This window comes from Diabrotica virgifera, chromosome 2 (assembly GCF_917563875.1).
Source record: "Diabrotica virgifera virgifera chromosome 2, PGI_DIABVI_V3a".
Classification (NCBI taxonomy): Eukaryota; Metazoa; Arthropoda; class Insecta; order Coleoptera; family Chrysomelidae; genus Diabrotica; species Diabrotica virgifera.
The window spans coordinates 135,184,176-135,210,126 of record NC_065444.1 but is presented as its reverse complement, the minus strand read 5'-3'; the positions used below and the strand labels follow the sequence as shown (position 1 = coordinate 135,210,126).

The window sequence follows — 25,951 nt, the reverse complement described above, 5'->3', positions numbered from 1 at the left end:
CCAGACATTGTTTTGGAAGTCTCTCGTCATTCATTCTGTTTACGTGTCCATACCAGATCAGTTGTCTTCTCTCTATATCTTTCATTATTGTTCCTTCTATTCCCATTCGATTTTTAATGTCTTCATTTCTGATATGTTCTCCTCTGGATATATGTAATGACCTTCTGACTGCATCCATTTCCACTACTTCAATTTTGTTTTTGTTTTTTTCTGTAAGCCTCCAAGTTTCAGCATCATATAATAAACTACTCTTAATCATAGTCTCGTAGATATTAAATTTTCTCTTATTCGATATTTGAGTACTCCAAAGAATATTATTGAGACATCGGATTGCTCTTTTTGCTTGTATAATTCTGGAAGTAATTTCTTTGTCATCAGTTCCAGTTTTATCAAATGTTACTCCTAGATATTTATAATCTTGGCAGGCTTTAATTTTTTGATTATTTTCTATAGTAAGATGAATATCGTTCTCTTCTGAACCAACACATAAGTACTTTGTTTTATCTATATTGACGTCCAATCCCCATCTTGAATATTCCTCGACCAACTTACGCATCATGTATTCTATGTCTTCCCTGTCGTTTGCTATTACGACCTGGTCGTCCGCGAACTGGAGCGTGTAGAGGCATGTATTGTTTAGCTCGATGCCCATTCCATTTACTTTCCTCTTCCAACCTTTAAGTGCTGCTGCAACGTAGATTTTAAACAGGGTCGGAGATATGCAACATCCTTGTCTAAGCCCCTTAGTTACTGGAAAGCTGTTAGTAAGTGAGTTTCCTATCTTTACTCGTGAACGTGATCCTGCATATAGATTTTTTAATGCATTGGTGAGAGTGTAGCTTACTGGTGAAGCATGTAGAACTTCCCACATCTTATTTAAGGGTATGTTATCATAAGCTTTTTGTAAGTCAACGAATGTCAGGTGCACTTCTCTGTTTCTGGCTGTTTTTTTCTCTATAATTTGTTTTAAACTAAATACGTTGTCTGTACGTTGTCAGATTCCTTAGGTTAAAATAGGTCGATTTAAGCTAACTTACCTTAGTACGAAAGTTGGTAATAACCGAAAGATAGGGTGTCGAAGTTAAACTTTTATTTTATTTATTTTTGAATATTTCCTGACAGGCATGAGATAACAACACGAAAGGCATGTATTTTTTGGGAGGAGAAACCTAAATTCCTGACCAGAAATTATATTATTACTCAGAAGGCGCCGCATACGTCTTTCAGCGCTCATTTAATACGTTCAATTTTTTTTATCCCCCACTCACCATAATTTTGAGATCAAAACTTTTATTCCCCTATTATTTTTATTTAAAAAAGGTATACTATATTCTTCTCGCTACACTCAACCGTTTTCGAGATAAACGCATTTTAAATCTACGATGCAAAATTCATTTTTTTGCATTTCATTGTAGTTACTAGAAACCATTTGACATATCCTTGTCATAATTGGCAGCATTTATAAGTCACACACTTAAAACATTTTTTAAAATAATACACAGCAGAAGATATGTACTTATGTTTTGTAGACTTTGAAAAGGCATTTGATAAATTTCAACATAAAAAGCTTGTAGATATATTAATAAGCAAAAACATTGACAGTCGTGATATGAAAATTATATCTAATATATATTGGAATCAAACTGCCAAGGTAATACGAGTTGACAACCAGGACACCCAAGATATCAAAATACAAAGAGGAGTCCGTCAGGGTTGCGTGCTGTCTCCACTACTTTTCAATGTCTACAGTGAAGCGGTATTTCAAGAAGCGCTCTCAGATTCAATAGAAGGTATATCTATCAATGGAGAAGTTTTTACCAACTTAAGTTTTGCAGACGATACAGTAATAATAACGGATAACAACAATGATTTACAGAACGTAATGCAACGCCTTAATGAACGCTGTCATGAGTACGGACTGAAGATAAATTTAAAGAAAACTAAATGCATGATCATAGCTAAATCAGCACACGCAAATATCCAATTAACTATTGAAGATACTGTAATTGAGAGTGTCGATAACTACAAATACTTAGGAACATCAAATGTAGACCAAACCAAAGAAATTAAGACACGTATTGAAATGTCTAAACCTAATGCCATTCATTAAACTTAAAAAGTTTCTTTGTTGTCGGGATATAAGATTAGAACTACGCCTAAGGATGCTTCGATGTTACGTGTTCTCTACTCTTCTTTATGGCTTGAAAGCGTGGATATTGAAACAAGTCCATTTGAATAATTTGGCCGCTTTTGAATTTTGGTGTTACAGAAGAATCCTACGAATATCATGGATTCAAAGAATGTCGAACGTGGAAGTAACTAAAAGGATAGGAAATCAACCGGAAATAATACTAACTATAAAAAAACGAAAACTTGAGTACTTGGGACATGTGATAAGAGGGCAAACATACTCATTATTACAACTTATAATGCAAGGCAAAATCCGAGGAGAGCGAAATGTGGGAAGACAGAAGAACATCCTGGCTTAAGACGAGAATCGTTCAAATGCAGTAGTGCAGAGCTATTTAGAGCGGCAGTCAACAGGGTCCGTATTGCCATGATGATTTCCAACCTTCGATAGAAGATGGAGCTTAAAGAAGAAAAAGTAAGTATTGTACACCCTTCTAAATTGTATTAAAGAAACGTTTCTGGCTACTAACCGATGCGTGATACGGGGGAAAGGGAAGGGTCAACCATTCACTTTCCCCTGTCGTACGCCTCTGGTAGTAGCCGCAAATGGTTATTTAACATACTTTAGTAGGGCGCACAATACCTACCTTTCTGCCAAGTATGAAAAGTATTATTATTTTTAAATAATTTATTCTTTATTTAAGTGGTTTTAAACCTGTGGGGCGCGCACCCCTAGGGGGCGCGAGACTGTAACAAAGGGGGATATGCAGCTGTTACCATTAGGAAATTGTAACAAAATGTCTGAAAATCAATTTAAAAATGGGGTAAATACTATCAAAAAGCAAATTTTATTATTTTTTTATGTATATTTTTTACATGTACATAATTGTACAATATATTATTTTATAGCCGATTAAACAATTTATAATATCAGTTGAGTATTTATGAAATTAGATTGTTAGAAAAATTAAGGGGGCGCAACATTTTTTTAAGGGGGGCGCAGGTACAAAAAAGTTGGAAACCGCTTGCGTTAAGAACTATTAATTTGTACCCAGTACTTTAAAGCTATTTGACATATCCTTATCATACTTGGCAGAAAGTGTAGGTACTGTACACCCTACTAAATTATGTTAAATAATCGTTTCTGGCTACTACCAGAGGCATACGAAACGGGATAGTGAATGGTTGACCTTTCCCAAATTCTGCGCCACTGAAGAAAATGCTATTTTAGCATAATTTTTAGATTCTTCAATACTTTCTACGAAAATAATATACTCTTCATTAGTAACGATAAAGTCATTAGTTTTCGAGATATTTGAAGTTAAATATGAAACGGCACAGTTAATTTGATTAATGTATTATGCTCCTTCGTTTATTTTTTAATAGTCTTCGAGATATTTTTAACTTCAAATATCTCGAAGACTACTATCGAATGAAGAGTATACTATTCACATAGAAGGTCTTAGCGAATCTAAAAATTGCACTACAATAGCAATTCTGCCAGTGGCGTAGATTTGGCATGGGTCAACCATTCACTTTCTCCCGTCGTACATCTCTGGTAGTAGCCAGAAACGTTTGTTTAATATAATTTAGTAGGGTGTACAGTACTTACACTTGCTGCCAAGTATGACAAGGATATGTCAAATGGTTTTTAGTAACTACAATGAAATTCAAAAAAATTAATTTTGCATAGTAGATATAAAATGCGTTTATCTCGAAAACGGTTAAGTTTAGCAAGATAAATGTAGTATTCGCTGTGTGCAAGTACTTGGAGGGGATAAGAGAAACGATCGTGCGTGAATAGTGGAGAAATCTTGCAACTTTCTTAACGAATTTCTTAAATAATTCAAATTGACGTATATTTCATACCTACTGTAAATTATATGTTGCTCCACAATATTGATGTGATATGCAATTATTAAAGTGAATTTAATTATGTAATTGTGTTTTGCTTGTAGTACTGCATTTTAATAATTAACTTGCACGGTCCCAATACCTTTTTAAGTAAAAATAATAGAGTAATACAAGTTTTGATCTCAAAATTAGGAAGAGTGGGGGATAAAAAAAATGAACGTATTGAGTGCTGAAAGACGTATGTGGCGCCCTCTGGGTCCTAGGTTTTATAGTAGAAAATTATATACACTACGCCAAAATTAACCGCCCACCTTAAAAATGGGTCATTTTGATGTCTCGTATTTCCTAAACCGGTTGTCCGATTTAAGTGATTTTTTAATATGTTATAGCCTTATTCTTTAACAATATCGCTGTAATAACATTGTTGTTAGATAGGTAAATTGTCATTGTATAGTGTCCTATCAAACTGTTTTTTGTTCAAAGTTCGCATCACCCTGTGGAATATTCTAGCATTTATAAAATACTAAAATTAAAACCCAACTATAGCCACATGTTTACTCAACATTCTGTTTTTTGATTCATTCGTTTATGTTGGACCATAAAAAAGTTAGGTACTTTATCATCTAACCATGTTTTTCATCAATAAAATGTGTTTTTAAATGAGTATGGCAAACTTTAAGGGGTAATTCTGCATGAAAAAATAATGACAGTTTGCTTTATAAACGTATGTTTGCAAATCTTTTGTTTCCGAGATACGCGATGTTGAATTTTTTCTGACAAACTGATGATTTATTTATTGCTTTAAAACCGGTTGAGATATGCAAATGAAATTTGGTGGGTTTTAAGACGTAGTTATTGCACATTTTTTGGCATACAATTAAGAATTTAATATTCACCATTGGCGCGCATACGGGTAATACGACGGCTCATATTACGCGTATGCGCGCCAATGGTGAATACCAAATTCTTAATTGTGTGCCAAAAAATGTGCAATAACTACGTCTTGAAACCCACCAAATTTCCTTTGAATATATCAATCGGTTTTAGAGCAATAAATAAATCGCCAGTTTGTCAGAAAAATTTCAACACCCCCTATCTCGGAAACGAAGCATTTGCGGACATACGTTTATAAAGCAAACTGCCATTATTTCTTCATGCAGAATTGCCCCTTAAAGTTTGCCACACTTGTTTAAAAATATCCTGTATTGATGAAAAACATGGCTAGATGTTAAAGTACCTAACTTTTTATGGTCCAACATAAGCGAATGAATCAAAAAACAGAATGTTGAGAAAACATGAGGCTGTAGTTGGGTTTTGATTTCAGCATTTTATAAATGCTAGAATATTCCACAAGGTGATGCGAACTTTGAGAAAAAACACAGTTTGATTGGTACACCCAGTATATAATGAAAATTTACCTGTTTAGCAACAATATTATTACAGCGATATTGTTAAAGAATAAGGCTATAACATATTAAAAAAACCACTTAAATCGGACAACAGGTTTAAAAAATAGGAGACATCCAAAATGACTGATTTTTAAGGTGGGCGGTTAATTTTGGCCTAGAGTGTATAATTTTTGGTGGGGAATTAAGGTTTATCGTCCTAAAAAAACCCCACTTACCAAATTTCGTGTTGTCTCATGCCTGTCAGGAAAAATTCAAAAATAAATAAAATAAAATAAAAGTTTAACTTTGACACCCTGTATTTCTGTTATTATTAACTTTCGTACTAAGGTAAGTTAGCCTTAATCGACCTATTTTAACCTCTGGAATCTACTAACGTTAAGCTATGGCCCATTCTTTATTAAACACCCTGTAGGTATATGAAAATATACTTATATTTGCATTTTGATTTGTCTTTATGTGAAGTAAAGAATTTTAGAGAGCTATTTAGCCTAAGTAAGGCTATGTACAAATGCAGGCGGTTGCGTTGCGTTTTACCTGAAAAACCCCAAACGCCGCGGTTGAAGTGAACCAAGGAACAAATACAACCGCAAAGTATCGTACACATGCAACCGCAAGTTTAACAGCAAGGTACTAGTACACTTTAGAAGACAAAAAATAAGCATTTTTTCCTAAGACCGTTTAATAACATGCTCATTATTCGCTATTTTTTAATAGATAATAGCACCCATTACTGTACCCGTGAGTAATAGTACATTACTCACGGGCTGAAGTTACTCCCGGGTCATTACTCACGGGCTGAAGTTAGATTCAAATGGCGCATGCCACTTTTAGTATTAATCGTATATAAACTCCAAATAAAATTACTTAATAGTTATTTATGATATAAGTGTTAAAAGTACACGTTTAAGGCACGCATGTGAAAGTTTGCAGAATGCGCGAAGCGAGTTCTGAAATTCACATTTTTTTTATTTAAACAATATAAATACACCTAATCTACAAGATTAATCAGTATTTTTTCTTTAACCTAATTTCCCTAAAAATGTTTGTAAACTAGATGTCACCTGGTCCATCCTAGCTTTTTTTTTTACATGAAATGTCCACTTCTTTGTTGTGGCTACACAGCACAGCACTGACTCTGCTTTTCACTAATTGCTCACGTATTTGTTGTGGCTACAATACAATGCACAGCACTAACTAAGCCCGGCACAACTTCACACATTACACGAGCTCGAACGGTTTAGTCCTCTTGAGCCTTCGCATCTGGGGTTCGTTGACAAGAAGCTGAAGTGCTTCATGGTTGGGATGCTTATGGAGCCTGTCTTCATGTCTCCTGGCGACTTTCTTAATTTCATTTGGAATATATTCGATTTTAAGATCTCTACGCAAATCGTCGTTCCGAACATACCAAGGAGCACATACAATATTCCTTAATATTCGGTTCTGGAGCGTTTCTAAATTTCGGTAATTACTTTTTTTGGTACAGCCCCATAATTGTAGGCCATAGGTCCACACCGGTTTCAATATCTGTTGGTAAATTAGTACTTTGTTCTGAATGGAAAGTTGAGACTACCTACCTATTAGCCAATACATATTTTTGTACTTTATCTTCATCTGTTCAGTTTTCTTTTTAACGTGCTCCTTCCATTTTAGTTTGACGTCGAGATTTAAACCCAGGTATTTCGCTGTTTTTTATTAGGAACAACGTTGTTGTTTAGGATAATTGGAAGATTATTGATTTTCTTGTTAGTGAAGTTAATATGAACTCACTTCTGTTCATTAAACTTTATACGCCATTTTTTGGACCAGCCTTCTATGCCATTAATTGCATTTTGTAAGTTAATCGTAGATTCCTCTATAGTTGCTCCTATTGCCATGACTGCTGTATCATCAGCAAATGTGGCCAGTTGGATGTTTTCCCTCTCCGGAATGTCAGATGTGTACAAAAGGTATGGTATTGGTCCAAGAACGCTACCTTGTGGAACCCCTGCATTTATTTGCTTTAACTCAGAGTACTCGTTTTCCATTTTAACTCTAAATGTTCGCTGGTGTAGGTATGACTTCAATATTTCAATGAGTTGCATAGGAAATATTTTCTTTAGCTTCATTAACAGACCGTCGTGCCATACTTTGTCAAATGCTTTTGCGATATCCAGGAATACTGCCGAACAAATTTTGTCCCCTTCCAGTGCTTTTTCTATTTCAGTTACTATTCGATGGATCTGGTCAATTGTGGAGTGTTTATCACGAAATCCAAATTGGTGAGTTGGAATAATATTTTTTTGTTCAATTATATGGTTCATTCTTCGTAGTAGTAATTTTTCAAACACCTTTGAGATGGTGTAAGGACATTTATGGATAGTAAGGAGATTGGCCTGTATGATGTTAATTCATGGTTATCTTGTCCTACTTTTGGTATCATTATAACCTCTGCAGTTTTCCAAAGGATGGGATCATATCTAAGCCTAAAGGATGCATTTATTAGTGTAGTAAGCTTTACTATGGCTTTTCTAGGTAATTTTTTTAGTATCTTACCATTGATCAGGTCAAACCCAGGCGCTTTTTTTGTATTGATGTTTTTGATTAATTTTTGAACTTCTTTTGTAGTAGCCAGTTGTATGTTAACAGAATCAAAAGCTACTGGTTCATCGTCTACATGAGTTTCCCCAGGGTTTGGCTGAAATATGTTTTCTAAATAATCAGCGAACGCATCAACTTTCTCTTTGGGATTTCTTGCCCATGTTCTGTTTTCTTTTCGTAAAGGAGGTACATGCTGAACTGGCTTATTTATCTTTTTGGCTGCCTTTCAAAGGGAGTAATCGGTGCATTCATCATCTAGTCGAGGAAATGAAGCATTTTGGCTCGCAATTTTTTCCTCCAGCATGGATTTACTTGAAATTTTCAAAGAAGGTAGGGAATAGTCCAAGGATCATTTTCTATATCATGCCGCTGTACGCTAAAACCTTGGGGGTGGTTGCCACCCCATCTCGGGGCGGGAATTTTTTATTACATTTTAACTATGTAAATCGATGTAAAAAGTGATTATAAGAAAAAAATGTTTTTTACATTTTCTTCGTAAAACTAATATTTTTCGAGTTATTCGCGCTTGAAAGTAACAGTTTTTCTATGTAAAAATCGACTTTTTTAGAGGGTTTTTTGAGAATACCTCGAAAAATATGCATTTAATCAAAAAAACTGTAGATATAAAAATTGTATCTTTTAGGGCCGGTTTTTCAGTGCTGGGTTAACCCAGATTTTTCGGTCACCGAAATTTTTATGGTTAATCAGTTTTTCAATACTAGGTTATCGCTTAAACACGTTTAAGTTGACCAAGATTTTAACCGATACTCGCTATCATAGGTGGTTTAACTCCGAATTTTCCGACAGACGTTTATCTATATTTGCTGACAGAAGAGGTTAGTTAAATTATGACATTTTGTGTTATCGCGGGAAATATTGTATTATGTATTATTATATTCTTGATTATATCTTCATCATCAGATGAAGAATCGGAACTTGAATGCATTAATCATTTTTGTAATGTTATGTTATTTGTTATCTATAAAATAGGTTATGAAATTCTATTTTGTTTATTTTTCTGTCAAAAATCTATAGAATTGCACATCTTGGTTTAAAGCACTGAAAAACGATATAAGGGTTAAAATATTGGTTAAAATTTAAACTAGGTTAGCTAACCAAAATTTTAACCACTCACTGAAAAACCGGGCCTTAGTAACACAAACCAAATTATTTTTCTGTAATATCGCTAAGACTAATACAAACCGAGATACGGCATGTTAAAGGTTAGCTTTTTTCGTCAAATGTATAATTTGAAATATTCAAAGTAAAATAACGGAAAAACTTTGCATTTTCGAAGAAAACTTAAATAATCTTTCTTCAAGCATACAGCCAGGCCTTTCAAAAAAAAATAATAAAAAGTTTCTACTCTGAAAAGTAAGCGCCTTAGAATCAAAAAAAGGTCGGTACCTGCTTTTCTCTATGAAAAAATCAGTGAAAACAACCCCCTAACTACCCTCCTGATTAAAAATTGGTCTTCACCTTTCTGTAATTACTTTTATGTTTATATTATGAATACACCCAAGAAGTTTGACCTATTTAAAAGGCCTAATTTTAGAAAAATTGGAGTTTAAAGAAAAATTAATTTTTTGGAATTTCCCATTTTTCACCATTTACTTCAAAATATCTCCTAAAATACTGGAGATACGAAAAAAATGATAGATTACCAAATTGTAGCTTCTTTAATAACTAAAATTCTCTTGTGCATAGATTTTCATTACAGTGAACAGTTAGCGAGATATAGCTGTTTAAACCTCTATTTACGAGCAAACACGATCTTATTCGAGCCTTTTAAACCCACCCTTATTAAAAACTGAGGGATCTTACGGAATTTAGTTTACACAGTCTTATAACACTTCAAAAATCCTACAAAGTCATATTTGAAAAATCTTTTCACCGCCAAAAATGAAGGAGCTTTGTTTATAAAACGGATTTTTTTTTTCTAAAAATTCGGATAGTCCGCTTATGGATAATTTTCAACGTATGTACCTATAATACCACAGAACCGGTTCGTATACTGGAAGATGACAAAAAATCTGTTTGTATTTGTATTTGTACATATTTGTAAATTCGTATTTTTGTGTAAATAAATGTTTTTGTATTTCTTTAATTCTACTTTTTTTCTGTATAGACCTATTAAAATATCTACTTATAAAAACTGTAATGTTATTAAGGGTGGTTTTTAAGGGTTGAAATATTATGGATATTATATCCTAAAGTATATTTAACCAATCAAAACCAAATTTTATCCATATTAAAGTATAAAATATTTTTATATAATTTTTGACAATAAGGGGTTTTTTACACCCCTAAAAATATTCAACGCCCTTAAGAATGATATAGAATATGAAGTACAGAGTGAGATGATCCTAATTCCAAATTTTTATGTAATCGATGCAAGCCGAAATTTTTCTTTTAGGATAAGTAAATTTTTTATATATAGCTCCAACAAGAGTGGTTTTAAGGGTTGAAATAATATGATAGTATATCTTAAAGCATAAAACATTCATTATGTAACCAAATATTGACATTATATAAAATAATAAGAACCAAATGTTGACAACATTAACGTTTAAAATGTTGTTTTATAATTTTTTACAACTAGGGGTAGTTTTCACCCTTACAAAACCAAAAGCGTACAACGGCTCAATATAGAAAATGAACTAGAGGATGTAATGAGCCTAATCCCAAATTTTTGTACAAATCGATGCTGGACGAAAAAATTGCGAGGTTTTGCCATTTTTTCAGCTTCATTTCCTCGACTAATCAGTTAGTTCTCTCAGGTACTTATTGATTGATTCGTTTTTAATTTTCGAGATTTCCCTTTGCAGCTGTTGTGTGAGCCTATTTAGCTTATTTTTATTTTCTGTAATTCGAGTTCTTTGTCATATCTTCCGAGCCTTTCTTTTTTCCTGTATTAAGTCTCTAATTTCTTTGGGGTAATTGTTTCCTACCGTTTTTCTTTGGATTATAGGTGTGTTGTTCCACGCTGCCTGCTGGATGTTTATCATAAATAGCTCGGTTTCTTGTTCCAATTGTTCTATCGTTTGAATAAATCCATTGAACTCAATTTTCTCATTAATTTCTGATTGGAAGTTTACCCACTCCGTAAACTTATTTGTCAACGCGGGTTTCATTTCAGTGGTAACAATTTGCTCACTAATTGTTAGTAGAATTGGAGAGTGGTCAGATATAAGCTCCTCTACATCCTCTACTTTTATAAAATTTGTTGCTACACCTCTGGATATGAAAAAATCTAGGAGGTCTGGGATTCTGTTTGCATCACTTGGCCAGTAAGTGGGTTTCCCAGTAGAGTGCCATCTACAATTGTGTCCGGTCACAACATGCTGCAATTCTTTACCTTTAGGTGTTGAGAGTCTGGAGCCTCAACAGGTATTTTTTGCATTAAAGTCTGCGCCAATTATGTATTTTTCACCCAAGGTTGACAAGACGTTAGCATAGTCTTCTCTTTTGAGGTTATGTCTAGGAGGAAAATATGCAGCTGTAATGTTAAGTGTGTATTTCTTAGTTTTAACACTGATAGAGGCACATTGTATTTCTTCGGTTTCAATTTTTTCACGTTCCCAGTGGAGAATACTATTTTTAACAGCGACAGCAGCTCCGCATCTGGCTGAATTTTGTGGATGTATGGCATGATAGATTTGATAACCTTGCAGCTTAATAAATGATTGTCTAGTTAGATGTGTTTCTGCAATTAGGCATATGTCTATTTTTTGTGTTTGTAGGGTTACTAATAACTCTTGCTGGTGTTGTAAGAGTCCATTTGTATTCCATTGGAGTATCCTAAGGTCCGGGGCCCTTATAGTCTTATTATGATCGGCTTCTGATATTTTCAAGTCTGTCCAGCCTTTCAAGTACTTTTTTGTTAAATTCTTCTTGTTTGCTCATTTTCTCCATTATTTTTTGCAGCATTTCAGTTACTGTGTCTGTATTATTTTCAGTTTCTGGTTGTGCTACTTGAGCATAAGATACTCCAGCTCTTCTTAAAGATCGGTGTCTATCTTCCATATTTTCTATATTTAATCTGCTCTCAGGAGCCTTGTTATTTATATTTTTATTTCTTAGTGTTTGCAGAGCTTTTGCAGTGCTACATCCTCTATAATTAGCTGGATGGTCATTGCCGCAGTGAACACATTTTGGAGCTATATTTGTGGGTTTTTTAGTCTTTTGTTAGATGTTTTCCAATGCATTTGACACATATTGGTTCCCTTTTGCAGTAATTCTGTGTGTGTCCATATTCCTGGCAGCGCTTGCATTGGGGCAGTATTTTAGGTTTTCTGAAAACCTCTTTTTGTACTCTCATATTTAATATTTCATTAATGGCATATATTTTTTTTATATCTTCATCTTTATCAAAGGATAAAGTAAAAAAGCGGAAGTGGCGTTTTATCTTTCCCGGTTAGTATTTGATTTACCTCCAGTATTTTGAAGCCTTTGTTCTTTAGGTCTTTGGACTGGTGTAAGTTTCTTGCAACTACCTTGACAGGTCTTGACTGTTTGTTTTCAAATGAAAACCATTCCATTTCCGTACTGTTTAAGACTTCAGTTAGACTCCTGTATGCATCTGAGTCAGTGACATTGATTTTCATATTCCCTCCAGCCAACATGGTTGCCTGGAATTGTATCTTGTTTTTATGTAGATAATCTGACAATTCGTCATATTTTTGTACTTTATTAATTATAATTGGTGGAGGTTTTATATTAACCGGTTGCAGTTTGTTACTTTTGGTACTCGTTTCAGGGGATTGTACCTGCGGTGAGTTGCTAGCTTTTCTTTTTTTTGTGTTTCTAACCCTAATCCATTCTGTCTCTCTGCTTAGTTCTTCTTCATCTGTATGATATTCGGTTTGGTCTTTTTTAGTGTTCTCAACTGGTTCTATTTTATTTTGAATTATCTCAACTTGTATTTGAAGCTGTTTAATAGTGACTTCTAATTTTTCTCTTAATTGTTTTTCACTCATCCAAGCATTATACAACACCTGCTCATTTTGACTGCGGGCTTGATTTTCGTTGAACAAAGCCTGGTTTTGTTGAACTAGCAGCGCCTCGTTCGAGGTAGACTGCTGCGTGTACCCATCCATTTGACTATTCTGATTATCATTCTCAGTAGAATAAATAATGATTTAACAAATATTTATTAAATAAAAATTAACTACTTACTCAGTTTATCACTAATCACTTTCAATATTATTAATTACTCGATAAAAAAACATCCTTCACTTCAACGGTTTGGAAAAGATGTATTTTTAATTGTTTATAATTGTTTATTAATAGCCTTTAATTACAGAACTGAAAAACTGAGTGTAAACACGTCCGTTTCGTTTCGCTGCTCGATTAGGAATGAAATTCACATGAAATGTACTTTTTAACACGCATATCATACAATATTTTTTCTACAAACGTAATTACAGGACAATATCTACAAAAACTTTTACTTGAACTTGACTGACATTCCATTTTTATATTTTTTTGACATTACATCAAAATTGCCTATACGGTCAATACGAACTGCAGTGCCTTAAAAATTTTAAAGCACTAGTGCCTTAAAGTAGCATTTTTAACACGGTTGTAGAAAAACTTGTTTATTTAATACAATAATTATTGTAATTTATATCAATAATTAACTTTGAAAATTTTTTAAAGGAATTTTAACTGTAACAATGTGTGTATATTTTTTACGTTTATACCTTGTTTACTAAAAGTTTTGACGTTTATCATTTATTTTAGTGACAGTGACATTATTTTTTTTTGTTTGTGTTAATTGGAATAATTTATAACTAATATTGTGTTTATTTTTCAAGTTATATTGTGTTAAATATGTTATAGCACGTTGTATTTTATATTATTATAAATATTATATATAGTTAAATGTAAATATATATTATAACAATATGAAATACGTCCACCGACAATAGCCATTTCCTATTTATTAGATTCACTGACCGTAGGTACAAATTTATGCTTATAATTTTTCAGAAACGAATAGAACTTGGATTGACTATTTCTTGTTTTATTTTTACAATAAATAAGAATTTTAATATTATTAAAAGAATTTTAACCAATTATTCAGCCACGTACTAGGGGTAAACAGCATTTAGGTATTTTTGTAAATTATTATGATTTAAATAATCTCGAGTAGTTGATAATTATATTTTTTACTGATTAAAATAAAAAAGTAGTAGAAAAAGTATAGTATTCTACTCGCATGTAATAGCTATTACTCACTCTGATGAATTACGACATTCGTCTACGGCTCTTGTAGCAAACTTCATCATCGTGAGTAATAGCCATCATGACATGCTCGTTGAATAATATACTATTTCAAGATTTTTTTTCTCAGAACCTTTATTAAAAATGAACATAAAACTTTTTACATATTAATATCTAACTCTTAGAGAATACAAAAAATATATCTTTTTTCATTTATGCACGTACACTAATATTGTAGAGGGCGCCAAATTCGAGGCCTCGAAAAAAAGTAGTTCCGATGGCGGACAGTTAATCTCAGGATTGGAATCTCTGAAACAAAAAAATCGTACGGCATTTGAAAAAGGAAGGTTTATTACGTGACAATTTACCACCGTTAGTGCAAAATTCCGCAAAAAAAATTATTTTACGGAAATTTGAAAAATTTTTGTGAAAAAATCGCCAATTTTTCTTCAGTATTTCATGGTTAAAAAATATTTATTTTGTATTTTTTGGTCAAATTGTGGTAAATTGTCACGTAAGAAACCTTCCTTTTTCACATGCAGTACGATATTTTTGTTTCAGATATCCCAATCCTGAGATTAACTGTCCGCCATCATTTTTTGAGGCCTCGACTTTTGCGCCCTCTACAATATTGGTGTATGTGCATAAATCAAAAAAGATATATTTTTTGTACTCTCTAAGAGTTAGATATTAATATGTAAAAAGTTTTATGTTCATTTTTAATAAAGGCTCTGAGAAAAACATTATTGAAAAAAATTATTATTTTTGATCTTCTAAAGTGTACTAGTACCTTAAACAGGCAAATTATGACGTAAACGCCTGCATGTGTACAAAACGTTCCTTTTACCTCTTGTTGAACAGTTGAACATCGATATAAACATTTCAATATATTGTGAATATATGACGAATTAACGATTGATATTTAAATATTAGGTATATCTAATCCTACCTACTCCTGATGCAAAACATCCGAAATCTCTTCACTTGAAGAATCATCTGGAACTAAAATTCTTCTCCGCACCTTTGACTTCTGTTGTTTCTGTGCAACTACAGGTTTTTGTTGCTGTATTTTTTTCCTTACTACTTTCAATGGTTTTTTGTACCTTTCGATAAAACTATACTTGCGTAATCTATCAAGAAGTGGTAATTTTACAGCCTCTTCAGCCTGTTTTATAGAAAATTTTAGTCTATTGCTAAATTGACTATTAGTTGGCAATGCAAGCTGTGGATTGTTAATGTTTCGTTCGAAAGGAATAATACATGATGTTTTCAACCAAGCTCGGCTTACTTCAATCTTATCGAAGAAGGTAACATGGTACTGAGTCTAAAAAATTAAAATATATTATTAACTATAATCAAATTTTAACTTTCGAAAAACATTAAAGAAAACTAATACATGGTAAAATATTTTGCGTTATGTTTGTGATGTACAAGAAATATAATATGCGAATATATTTCTTGCAATATAATCCAAATGAATTTTTATCTAGACCTAGACGAATGGACGGAAGGTGACTGCATAGTGTAGAGTCGATTTCGTCTGCTTTATTCGTCGTCTGCTTGCCTTGTAAATAAAATTGTAGAAGACACCGATTGAGGTTGTAACCAGAGGTTGGTTCCATGGTAGAGGTCTTCAAATGTTCGAATCTGGGACTTCTCACTTCGTTAACAAATGTCGCTGCAGCGTCCGAAAAGAGAATTATTTTTGTAATTCTCCTTAAATACACAGTTTGGCTTCCTTTTGATTCAAAGAAGTTCATTTCTGAAGATCTCTGAGAGGGTGAAACGTATGTAAGGTGGGGATAATCGCCTTTGAACCGAAATGAAATATAAACTGTCTTTCATTATCATAATCCAAAGAATGTGATAACAAGTGGCCAAACTTAAACTAAAGCAAATACTATAAAATTGTGAACATTTTCCTTGAACTCTTTAAAACGGCATCCAAGAAGCATAGAAGAAATATGTAATGTCGGAAAAGTATAATAGAGGCCCATTTTCCGATGAAACAATTGAGCTTGTCAGCTTGTCAAAAAACTTATGAAAACGATATCTAACTTCAGAACCGAAAGATGGAGCAATTAATCGAAAGAACTAGACATGGCAAAGAATAGCCATCAAGAAACTGTTAAAAAAATTTGTGAATACTACTTCACGATCATATAACCCCTGTTGGGCTGCCCCCTACCTTGCAGGAACTACAAAACAAATAGCGCTAAATTACTAGCTATTTATAAGCTTTCATATCCCGCAGATTAAAAATTTTGAGCTCGTTACACTGGACAGGAAGTTAATATTTTTTGTTGGGGGTGGGGGGGGGCTTAGTCAACGTTGACGCAGTTCCCCACTACTTAAAAATAGAGATATTAAATTACGAGCCATTTATGAGCTTTCGAAGTGATATAGTTTTTCGATTTTTGAGCTAAATCCCTTAACTTCTTAATAACCCTTTAATTGATTGAACTCAAGAGAAAAATTAAAATATATCGTATCGCGGAATTCGTACAACATATAAATCCTAAAAATAAACTCTTATAATACGCGCATTCCGATTATTGAGCTACAACAACCCGCGCAAGAAAACCTCCCCATCTTACCGGCTTAAGAGATAATTGTATTTAAAATGAATAATATTAATGATTTTGCTACTCATATCGTTTACTAATCTATGAGCTCGCAAAATACGCGCATTTTAATTATTGAATTGCAATTTATTTTTTAAAAATATTTAATAGATATTCTTGTGCGAAAAAATTAACAAAAAACCAGTTAGCAAACAAAGTTACCTACTAAGTTATAAAGAAATTTTGTTTTATATAAAGATTCAAAATCACATGCAATAACAATAGACTTAATAGATATGTATGGTTTAACTAGACCCAAACCCAGACATCCAAAGTGAAAGTTATCCTCCAACACCAAATTGTTCTATATGGTCCACATAATGTTTAGAAAAAAGTCACACCATTGTGAGCGTCGGGTTTGGGGAGGGGGAGAGGGGGAGAAATCGGTAAATTCGTAGTTTTTTACGATTTTTGTCAATATTTCTAAAACTATGCGGTTTAGCATGAACAACCTTCTATACAAAAGTGTTCTACATTAAATTTGAAATAAAAAAGGTCCTATGCATAATCCTTCTAAAATGAACAGTTCCAAAGTTACGGAGGTAGTATAGTATAATTGGTCCAAAAAAAGGCCTAACTCAAACATCAAAAGTAAAAGGTTTTTCCCCAATACCAAATTGTTCTATATTCTATATGGTCCACATATTGTTCAGTAAAAAGTTACATCATTTTGAGCGTACACTTTGGGGGGAAGATGGGGGAGAAATCGGTAAATTAGTAGTTTTTTTACGTTTTTCGTCAATATTTCTAAAACTATGCTTTAGCGTAAACAATGTTCTATACAAAAATGTTCTCCATAAAATTTTAAACAAAAAAGGTCCTATACACAATTGTCATAAAATCAACGGTTCCAGAGTTACGGAGGGTGAAAAGTGGAGGTTTTCGATACTTTTTTGGGCAATTTATAATATTATTACTGATGAAAGAAATTTTCTTTAACATAATTGTGTTTTGTAAATAAAATTTGCTATTTCATTGGCCGATGGTATGTTAGTGATAAGCCCTTGAAGAAACGTCAACCTCACCACCCAAAATCATCATCAACCCACATAACAATGATGTTCGCATCATGTTCAAAGCATATACTACCATTCTTTTTCGTACATGCGTAGTACAAGCATAGCATGTACCTTAAAAAACATTCCAAATTTCATGTTCTTTGCATATACTTCAAAGTATATTCTCGTACCGAATATACTGAGTACATTCGTGTACGTAGGATCTCGGAATATTCGTAAAAGTTTATTCTTAGAATATAACTTTATCGAATATTCTTAGCACATACTTATAAGTACATTCTTAACACATACTTTTAAGTAGATACTTTTAAAATACCTTAAAATAAAAAATAATATGTATGTATAGGAAGTATAATATTTATTAGCCTTATAGATTATCAACTTCGTTATTTTTTAGAATAATTAATAAAATTTATGTATGTAGTAGGTAGTATTGGACGAATTTCATTTCAAAATTGTTGTATGGTAAAAACATTAATTGTATTAAACATTAATTGTATTAACGTTTACATAGGCACTATTAAAAATTCGTTTTCATAATTGAAATGACTTTACCATTTCGAGTTTATCATGAGTATTTTTACATCGTTGGAATTTGAATTTAGGTACATTCAATTCAATATGGACAATTCGGCCATTCCGCAGAACCAAAACGTGCCAAACCCCACAACCAAAAGCCTTGGTGTTGCCAACCGTCGAATAAGCTTTTTCCGTCAACTTGCCTTAAAAATTCCCACTTTTAAGTATAAAAAAACTTCCCACCTGTTTACAAAATCTGAGAAGATATCTTTAATTATTTTGAAATATTTCGATTTTTTCTTAATATTTTAAAATTTGGACTGGAACAAAAATTCCCTTTCTAGTTAACTTTTTCCCTTTATCACCTTTTATGTTGAAAATTCCCGCAAAAAGCGAAATTTCCCTCCGTTTGGCAACACTAACCACCGATGTTGTTATTCCACAAAATACATATCCCCCGCCCCCGTCTTATTCTGACGGTCAGAATTTCTGACCATATTCTGACCATTTCTTACCTGAATGGATCAGAGGAAACAACGGTGAAATATGAAAACGAATTACAGTAGAGCGTCGATAGTCCGAACTAATTGGTACAGGCGTAGTTCGGATTATCAAATTGTTCGGATTATCGAACAAATGTTCAATACAAAGCTCATAAACATAGTACGTATTATGTACATACGTTTTAGTTACAAGGAATAAAACACCTGCATAATAAATTGTATGTATTTCTGCATTAACAAAACAAAAATCCGCGGTCATATTTTGCCCATATTGTCATATTAAGAGGAAACAGTAGCGATCAACAGGTAGCGAAAACGCGTTCCAAGATTGGGGCTGTAATTTTGAATATTTTTTCGAGATATTTGGCACACGTATTCGTAATATAATAAAGAATGGCGGTACAGAGCCCAATTTGAAAAATATATTAATATGTGGAAATTACTCCGTAATTAAATACAATATTTAAAAAAACGAGCCTGTACCGCCATTAAGAAGAACAAAAAAATACACTTTCTTCAAATAAACTTTTTTATCCGATGCCTAGATTTTGTGTCATTTTGGAACTACAAAAATTTTTTATTTCATTAGTAGTTCCAAAATGACACAAAATCTAGGCATCGGATAAAAAAGTTTTTTTGAAGAAAGTGTATTTTTTTGTTCTTCTTAATGGCGGTACAGGCTCGATTTTTTAATATTGTATTTAATTACAGAGTAATTTCCACATATTAATATATTTTTCAAATCGGGCTTTGTATACTACATTCGCTCTCGCGAGATTTTTTTTGAGACATTCGGAATAGGAAACGTACAACACAAAAATTCCTACCTCACACTATTAACTGCTAAAATCAACTCAAATCAACTTAATCTTTCATTAAAAAAAGAAGAATTATTAGAAATAGTGGGAGTGTCTACTAATCTCATAAAATTTTGTGAAGTTTATTTCTACAAAATATTTTTATTTTGTACAATAAATAATTTTCTCATTTGCTATCAATACATTATAATGGTTTAGATAAATAAATATTGATTGGCGTAAGGTTTATGTTATTTTTATGTCTGTTTATACTATTAATAATATTGGATATAGCAGGTGCGTTGGTTTTGTAGTAATTTCCAGTCACTTCTGACAACTGAATTTTTCAAAAAAGAAATTACTAACGTCAGTGTCAAAAAAAATCTCGCGAGAGCGACTGTAGTATACCGCCATTCTTTATTATATTACGAATACGTGTGCCAAATATCTCGAAAAAATATTCAAAATTACAGCTGCAATCTTGGAACGCGTTTTGGCTACCTGTTGATCGCTATTGTATCACCTTAAATCCAAAAATTCGGTCCGTTATCATATTTTTTAATTTTATAATTTTTTTGCGTTTGGATTAGCGATCGTTCGGATTACCAGGATTCGTATTATCGACGCTCTACTGTATTTCTAACAGGCAATTATTTGTATCTAGTATCTATGCAGTGTAAGGATGAAGACGAATGATAAAGTATTTAGGAATAAAGAACATACATAATCTCCTTATTTTGTTTGCGGTGCTTCAAAATACATATATAATCTATTTTGGTAACTCAATATTACTTAAATAGTAGTTATCTAGGTAAGTACATATAAGTATATAAATTTTAGTTACTTATACATAGTTTAGTTTATAGTATTGTAGAATGTAGGTACTAACTACATTCTCATTTGCAATTTTTTTTTGTTTTGATTCTGGCCTTTATTTAGAACCTTTAGCCACGTAATTACCAGGGGCGGCTCATGATAGTACAAGATGGTGAGGCACACTACACTTGAGGAATATTACAGTAGACTCTCTCTATAACGAACACGGGTATTACGAAGTTTCGCTAATAACGAGGTATGTCCAACATCTGTGTGCTTACCGAGGCCAGTGCTGTAATAAATTCCACCGCCTGTAACTTCCTTCCTATTTATCTGTCGACCGATATTGAATATCGTAGGAAATTTACAATTTGCGATGGCCAAGTTTCATTGTTGAAGTCGATGATCGACACCTAATAAACTATGTAGGAGGCTTCAAAACATTTCAGTAGTGGTGATATGTACTGTTTTAAGTTCCTTTCGTCATGTAAATCAAATATTAAACAGTATTGTTCATACAAATCTTTATTAGCAATCAAGAAGCTACAACTTACAAGTTACATGACGCTAGCCAGAATGGCGTTACGTCGCTGACATCTGTCTGTCGTTGGTCTTCTTCTTTTACATCCTAAACATAATATATTACATAATATTGTTGTCTGATATAACGAGATCCGCTTATAACGAGGTAATTAGTACGCCATTTCAGCTCTCGTTATAGAGGGAGTTTCCTGTATTATTATGGTTAGCTTTTCTTTAATAGCCGGAAGGTCGATTTTGTGGCGTCATAACGTCACAAAACGGCACCGTATTTATTTTAAGGCTTGCAAACGATATTAAATAACAATTATTTTATTCGCAAAAGAAAGTCGAAAGTTCTAAGTCTATAACATCGTTCATACTCTTATTAGCTGTTTTTTAGCTAAAAATAATTAATATGATACCACATATCAAAACAGTGTGAGTCAGATGTTTCGTCCTTTCTTGGTCTCATCAGCGTTGTACAGTCATATTAAGCAAAATTTACATTATATACTACATGACAAGAACGTACAACTGATTTCAGTGGCGTAACCAGCGGGTTTTTAGGGGTTATAAGCGCCCCATACCCTTAACATCCTCCTTAATTCCATACCCCCGGAGACCCATACCCCCTTAGGATCATCCTGGTTACGCTGTTGACTGATTCTTTTATTATTAATCACTTGCCAAAATGAAATTATTGTGCGCAATCAATATACCTTCAAACACGTGATAATTTCATTTGGAACCAATATTATATTGTAAATGTATTGAATATATAGGAAATAAAAACAAGCAAGTAAGCAAATTACTGTTATATTATAAGATTGATTTTTTATGTTAAATAAACTAAGGGTTAAATTTTATTTTTTTGGTTTTTTATATTTTTTATTAAACAGCGTGCTTAAAAGTAAAATTATTATGAAAGAAATCATAATTTCTAATTTTTTTATTCATTTACTTATTTAATTGACATTTGGAAAATGGCATACAGTTAGTCACAGCATGATAACATATTCTAAACATCTAATTATACTAATAGTAAGTAACCAGAGTGTAAGAAGGCCAAGTACACGTAACCAGAACAAACTGCTTTAACAAAAACTGCAAAACCACGCTAGAGGCATATTTTTGCCAGCTTCTGAAAGGATATTTAATCCCGGCTCCAAAAATTATTTTCAATTTAAATTTTATTGCGGCCGGCCGATCACCGCCGGCTTCGTAATATGCTAGACAAGGACCCATCTGAGGCAGTGCTTCTGCTATAATTTGAGAAAGTGAGAATGAGACGCATATATACTCCCACGTAGGGTAGTTAAACCTACCGATGTATTTATGAAGAACGCTTAACTACAAAGATACGGGGTCAGGGCCGTACCTACCTATTTTTATTTTTTATCATAAAAATAAAGTTATTAAGTTTTATAATAAAAATTAAGTTATTTAGCAAGTTTCAAAAAGTTCAATTGTATTTAAATAATTGATGATGAAATAACGAAAATAAAGTTATTTAGCAAATTTCAAACAGTTAAATTGTATTTAAAGAATTGATGATGAAATAACGAAATAACGTAAAGAGTCGATTGATATACCGGTGAGGCACTGCCTCACCTGCCTCATAGGACTAGCCGCCACTGGTAATTACATATAAAATTATTATTTGTTCATACAAAATTGTCCAGTATACACTTAAAAATAAAGAATAATAAAAAATAAAACTTACAAATAACAATGTCTACTTACTATGTTAATGAATACAACTATGCTAAATTTTTTTCACTACGATAGGAACTAAATCCGATTCAACCTCTCGGAGATTTAGAACCTCTTAGTGATTTTTTTTTATTTATTTTTATTTTTTTAATATATATTTTTTTTATTATTTTTGTTTTCATTTGCAATTAAAATATGTAAATATCATAGGTATTTGGTAGAACCAGTAGAACCTAAGATGAGATTAGGTGATGCTGAAAAAATACTTCTAAGCAATATAGCACTTGATAGCACTTTTTTAGAATATTCTTAAAAATATATATTCTTCCTATACAAAGATGTGCGGTAGTACGTTCTAAGTATATAAATAGAAGGTTTATAGCACTTCCTTGAAATATTCTAAAAAGTACCTTCTTGGTATATACTGAAAAGAAGTGCGGTAGTACATTCTAAGTATATACATAGAACGTTTAAGTACTGTAATGTAGTATATACTCAGTATCTGCTCTGCACATTCGCAATGGTAATTACGCATATTCTCAGTATATACTTTTTCTGAAAAGTATGTTCTATGAATCTACTAAGAACATGAAATTGTTATGTGGGAATTGCCCAAAAAATATAAAAAGTATCAAAAACCTCCACTTTTCACCCTCCGTAACTCTGGAACCGTTGATTTTATAACAATTATGCATAGGACTTTTTTAAATTTCATGTAGAACATTTCCGTATAGAACATTTTTTACGCTAAAGTATAGTTTTAGAAATATTGACGAAAAACGAAAAAAAAACTACTAATTTACCGACTTCTCCCCCATCTCCCCCCCAAACTGGACGCTCAAAATGGTGTAACTTTTTATTGAACAATATGTGGACCATATAGAACAATTTGGTGTTGGAGGAAAAGTTTTACTTTGGATGTTTGGGTTAGGCCTTTTTTTGGACCAATTATACTATACTACCTACGTAACTTTGGAACCGTTCATTTTAGAAGGATTATGCATATATGCATAGGGCCTTTTTTATTTCAAATTTAATGTAGAACATTTTTGTACAGAAGGTTGTTCATGCTAAACCGCATAGTTATAGAAATATTGACGAAAACCCTAAACAACTACGAATTTACCGATTTCCCCCCCCCCTCCCTCCCCCCCCCCAAATCCGACGCGCAAAATGGTGTGACTTTTTCCTGAACATTATATGGACCATATTCGCGGTGTGAAAGTACTTGGAAGGAAATTGAGAAACGATCGTGCGCGAATAGCGGAGAAATATTGCAACGTTCGTAAGTAATTCATATTGTCAATGGACTGGTATATGGACCATATTCGCGGTGTGAAAGTACTTGGAAGGGAATTGAGAAACGATCGTGCGCGAATAGCGGAGAAATATTGCAACGTTCTTAAGTAATTCATACTGTCAATTGACATTGTCAAATTGACGTAGATTTCATATCTACTGTCATTCAAGACGAAAAATTATATGTTGCTCCACAATATTGATATGATATGCAATTATTATATAAAGGTAAATTTAATTAATTGTATTTTGCTTGCAGTACTGCATTTAAATAACTAATTTTATTTACTACATACAATTGTTTACGTTTTAATAACATAACCTGAATCTTATTTTTTCTTCTTATTATTTTTTTGGACTATGGCCTTGACAATTATCCAGTAACCAGGACTACTATAATTGGCCAATATAATTAAAAGTGCTAATAAAGTTGCAGAGCGTAGAAATAGCTGTTGCTTTGCCGAACTTGCACGGTCCCAATAGAACAATTTGGTATTGGAGGATAACTTTCACTTTGGATGTCTGGGTTATGCCATTTTTTGTATCATACTAATAATCAATTGTATCATACTAATAGTACACCTACCTACCTACAACCTACCTAGTAGGAAAAGCTTAACATTCCCGGACGATGTAAAGATTTCCGTCGAGGCGCAAGCCGAGAAAAGGCAATACAGAGTCCGGGAATGTGTTTTTCCTACAAGATATACATACTATTTTTCCGAAAATCGGACATTTAAATTATATTAAAATAAGCATGTTAAAACTTTCAAATAGACATATTACTATTTTGACTCAAATATTCGTGATGCACCAAATACCTACAGGTTTTGTAACTATACAAACAAAAATATTGAATTGTCAAAATTGACACATTTTCTTATTTTTGGCAGTTTTTTTGGTGTTTTCCCGTGTTTTCTGTGATTGTAATTGTAATCATTTTAAAAAACAAAATTACCCAATTTAATCATGAGTGATAATGAGTGTTCGATTCCGGGTATACCTCCAGAACTGATGGAAGTAGTGAATAATGCTTCATTAGATTTATTGCCAACAAAATCCAGAGACAAAATATAAGTATTCATACAACCGTTTCATGAACTATCGTAAGAATAAAAATGCAAGATCTTTCTCAGAAAATGTTGTAATGGCATACTTCTTGGAGAGTTGTTCTTTAATAAATTTGTTCTGAATCTGCTGTAAGGAATAGTATATTGTACAACAAGAGAGAAAAAAGACATATTTCTCACGAGCGCAGAAGTTTGTTGACCGCAAATCAAGCGAGGGAGAAATATGTCGTTTTCTCACGTGTTGTACACTGTACTTTTTCTATGGATGCGTTTTGGTCAAGAGTTCAAACTTCAAAATTAAATAATTTAGGTGCTTTTATGTAGATTATATGCCAAAATTGAAATAAAATACATATTATTCTGTTCTTCTCTACGGAGTTGAGTCATGGACCTTAACAGGAAGAATGCTTAAGATGGTTGAATCCTTTGAATTATGGTGCTATCGAAGAATGCTGAGAGTAAGCTGGATGGACAGGGTGCGTAATGATATTATTCTGAGCAGGATGAAGAAAGGCAGAGAACTGGTAAAAATGATAAAGTCTAGAAAACTCGAGTATTTTGCGCATGTTTGTAGATATCCGGAAAAATATAGCATTCTACATCTAATTATGCAGGGTAAAATATTAGGCAGAAGAAGTCGAGGAGGAAGAAGAACATCTTGGTTAAGAAATTTGAGGCAATGGTTTAGTCACACTTCGGAATCGTTCTTCAGATCTGCTGCGAATAAAGTTATGATAGCCAACATGATCGCTAACGTTCGATAAACGGACATAGCACCCGAAGAAGAAATTTATTTAAAATTATAGTTACCAGTTATATTTGAAAAGTTTTGAAAGGTAATTCCTGGTAGGTAAGTTTTGATTTGGCACAT

At 32.8% G+C, this 25,951-nt stretch overlaps 1 protein-coding gene across 2 annotated transcripts in view; it reads right to left on the bottom strand.

The window, feature by feature from the left end:
• LOC126879641 (zinc finger CW-type PWWP domain protein 1-like) overlaps positions 1-25,951 on the bottom strand; it is a 95,520-nt gene that overhangs the window by 36,706 nt on the left and 32,863 nt on the right. Inside the window, exon 3 of one of the 2 annotated variants that reach the window (XM_050642827.1) lies at positions 15,152-15,522. In XM_050642827.1, the coding sequence (XP_050498784.1) occupies positions 15,152-15,522 (371 nt within the window). Of the gene's footprint in view, positions 1-15,147; positions 15,523-25,951 lie in introns of both variants that reach the window. The other variant, XM_050642828.1, reaches the window with a different exon arrangement.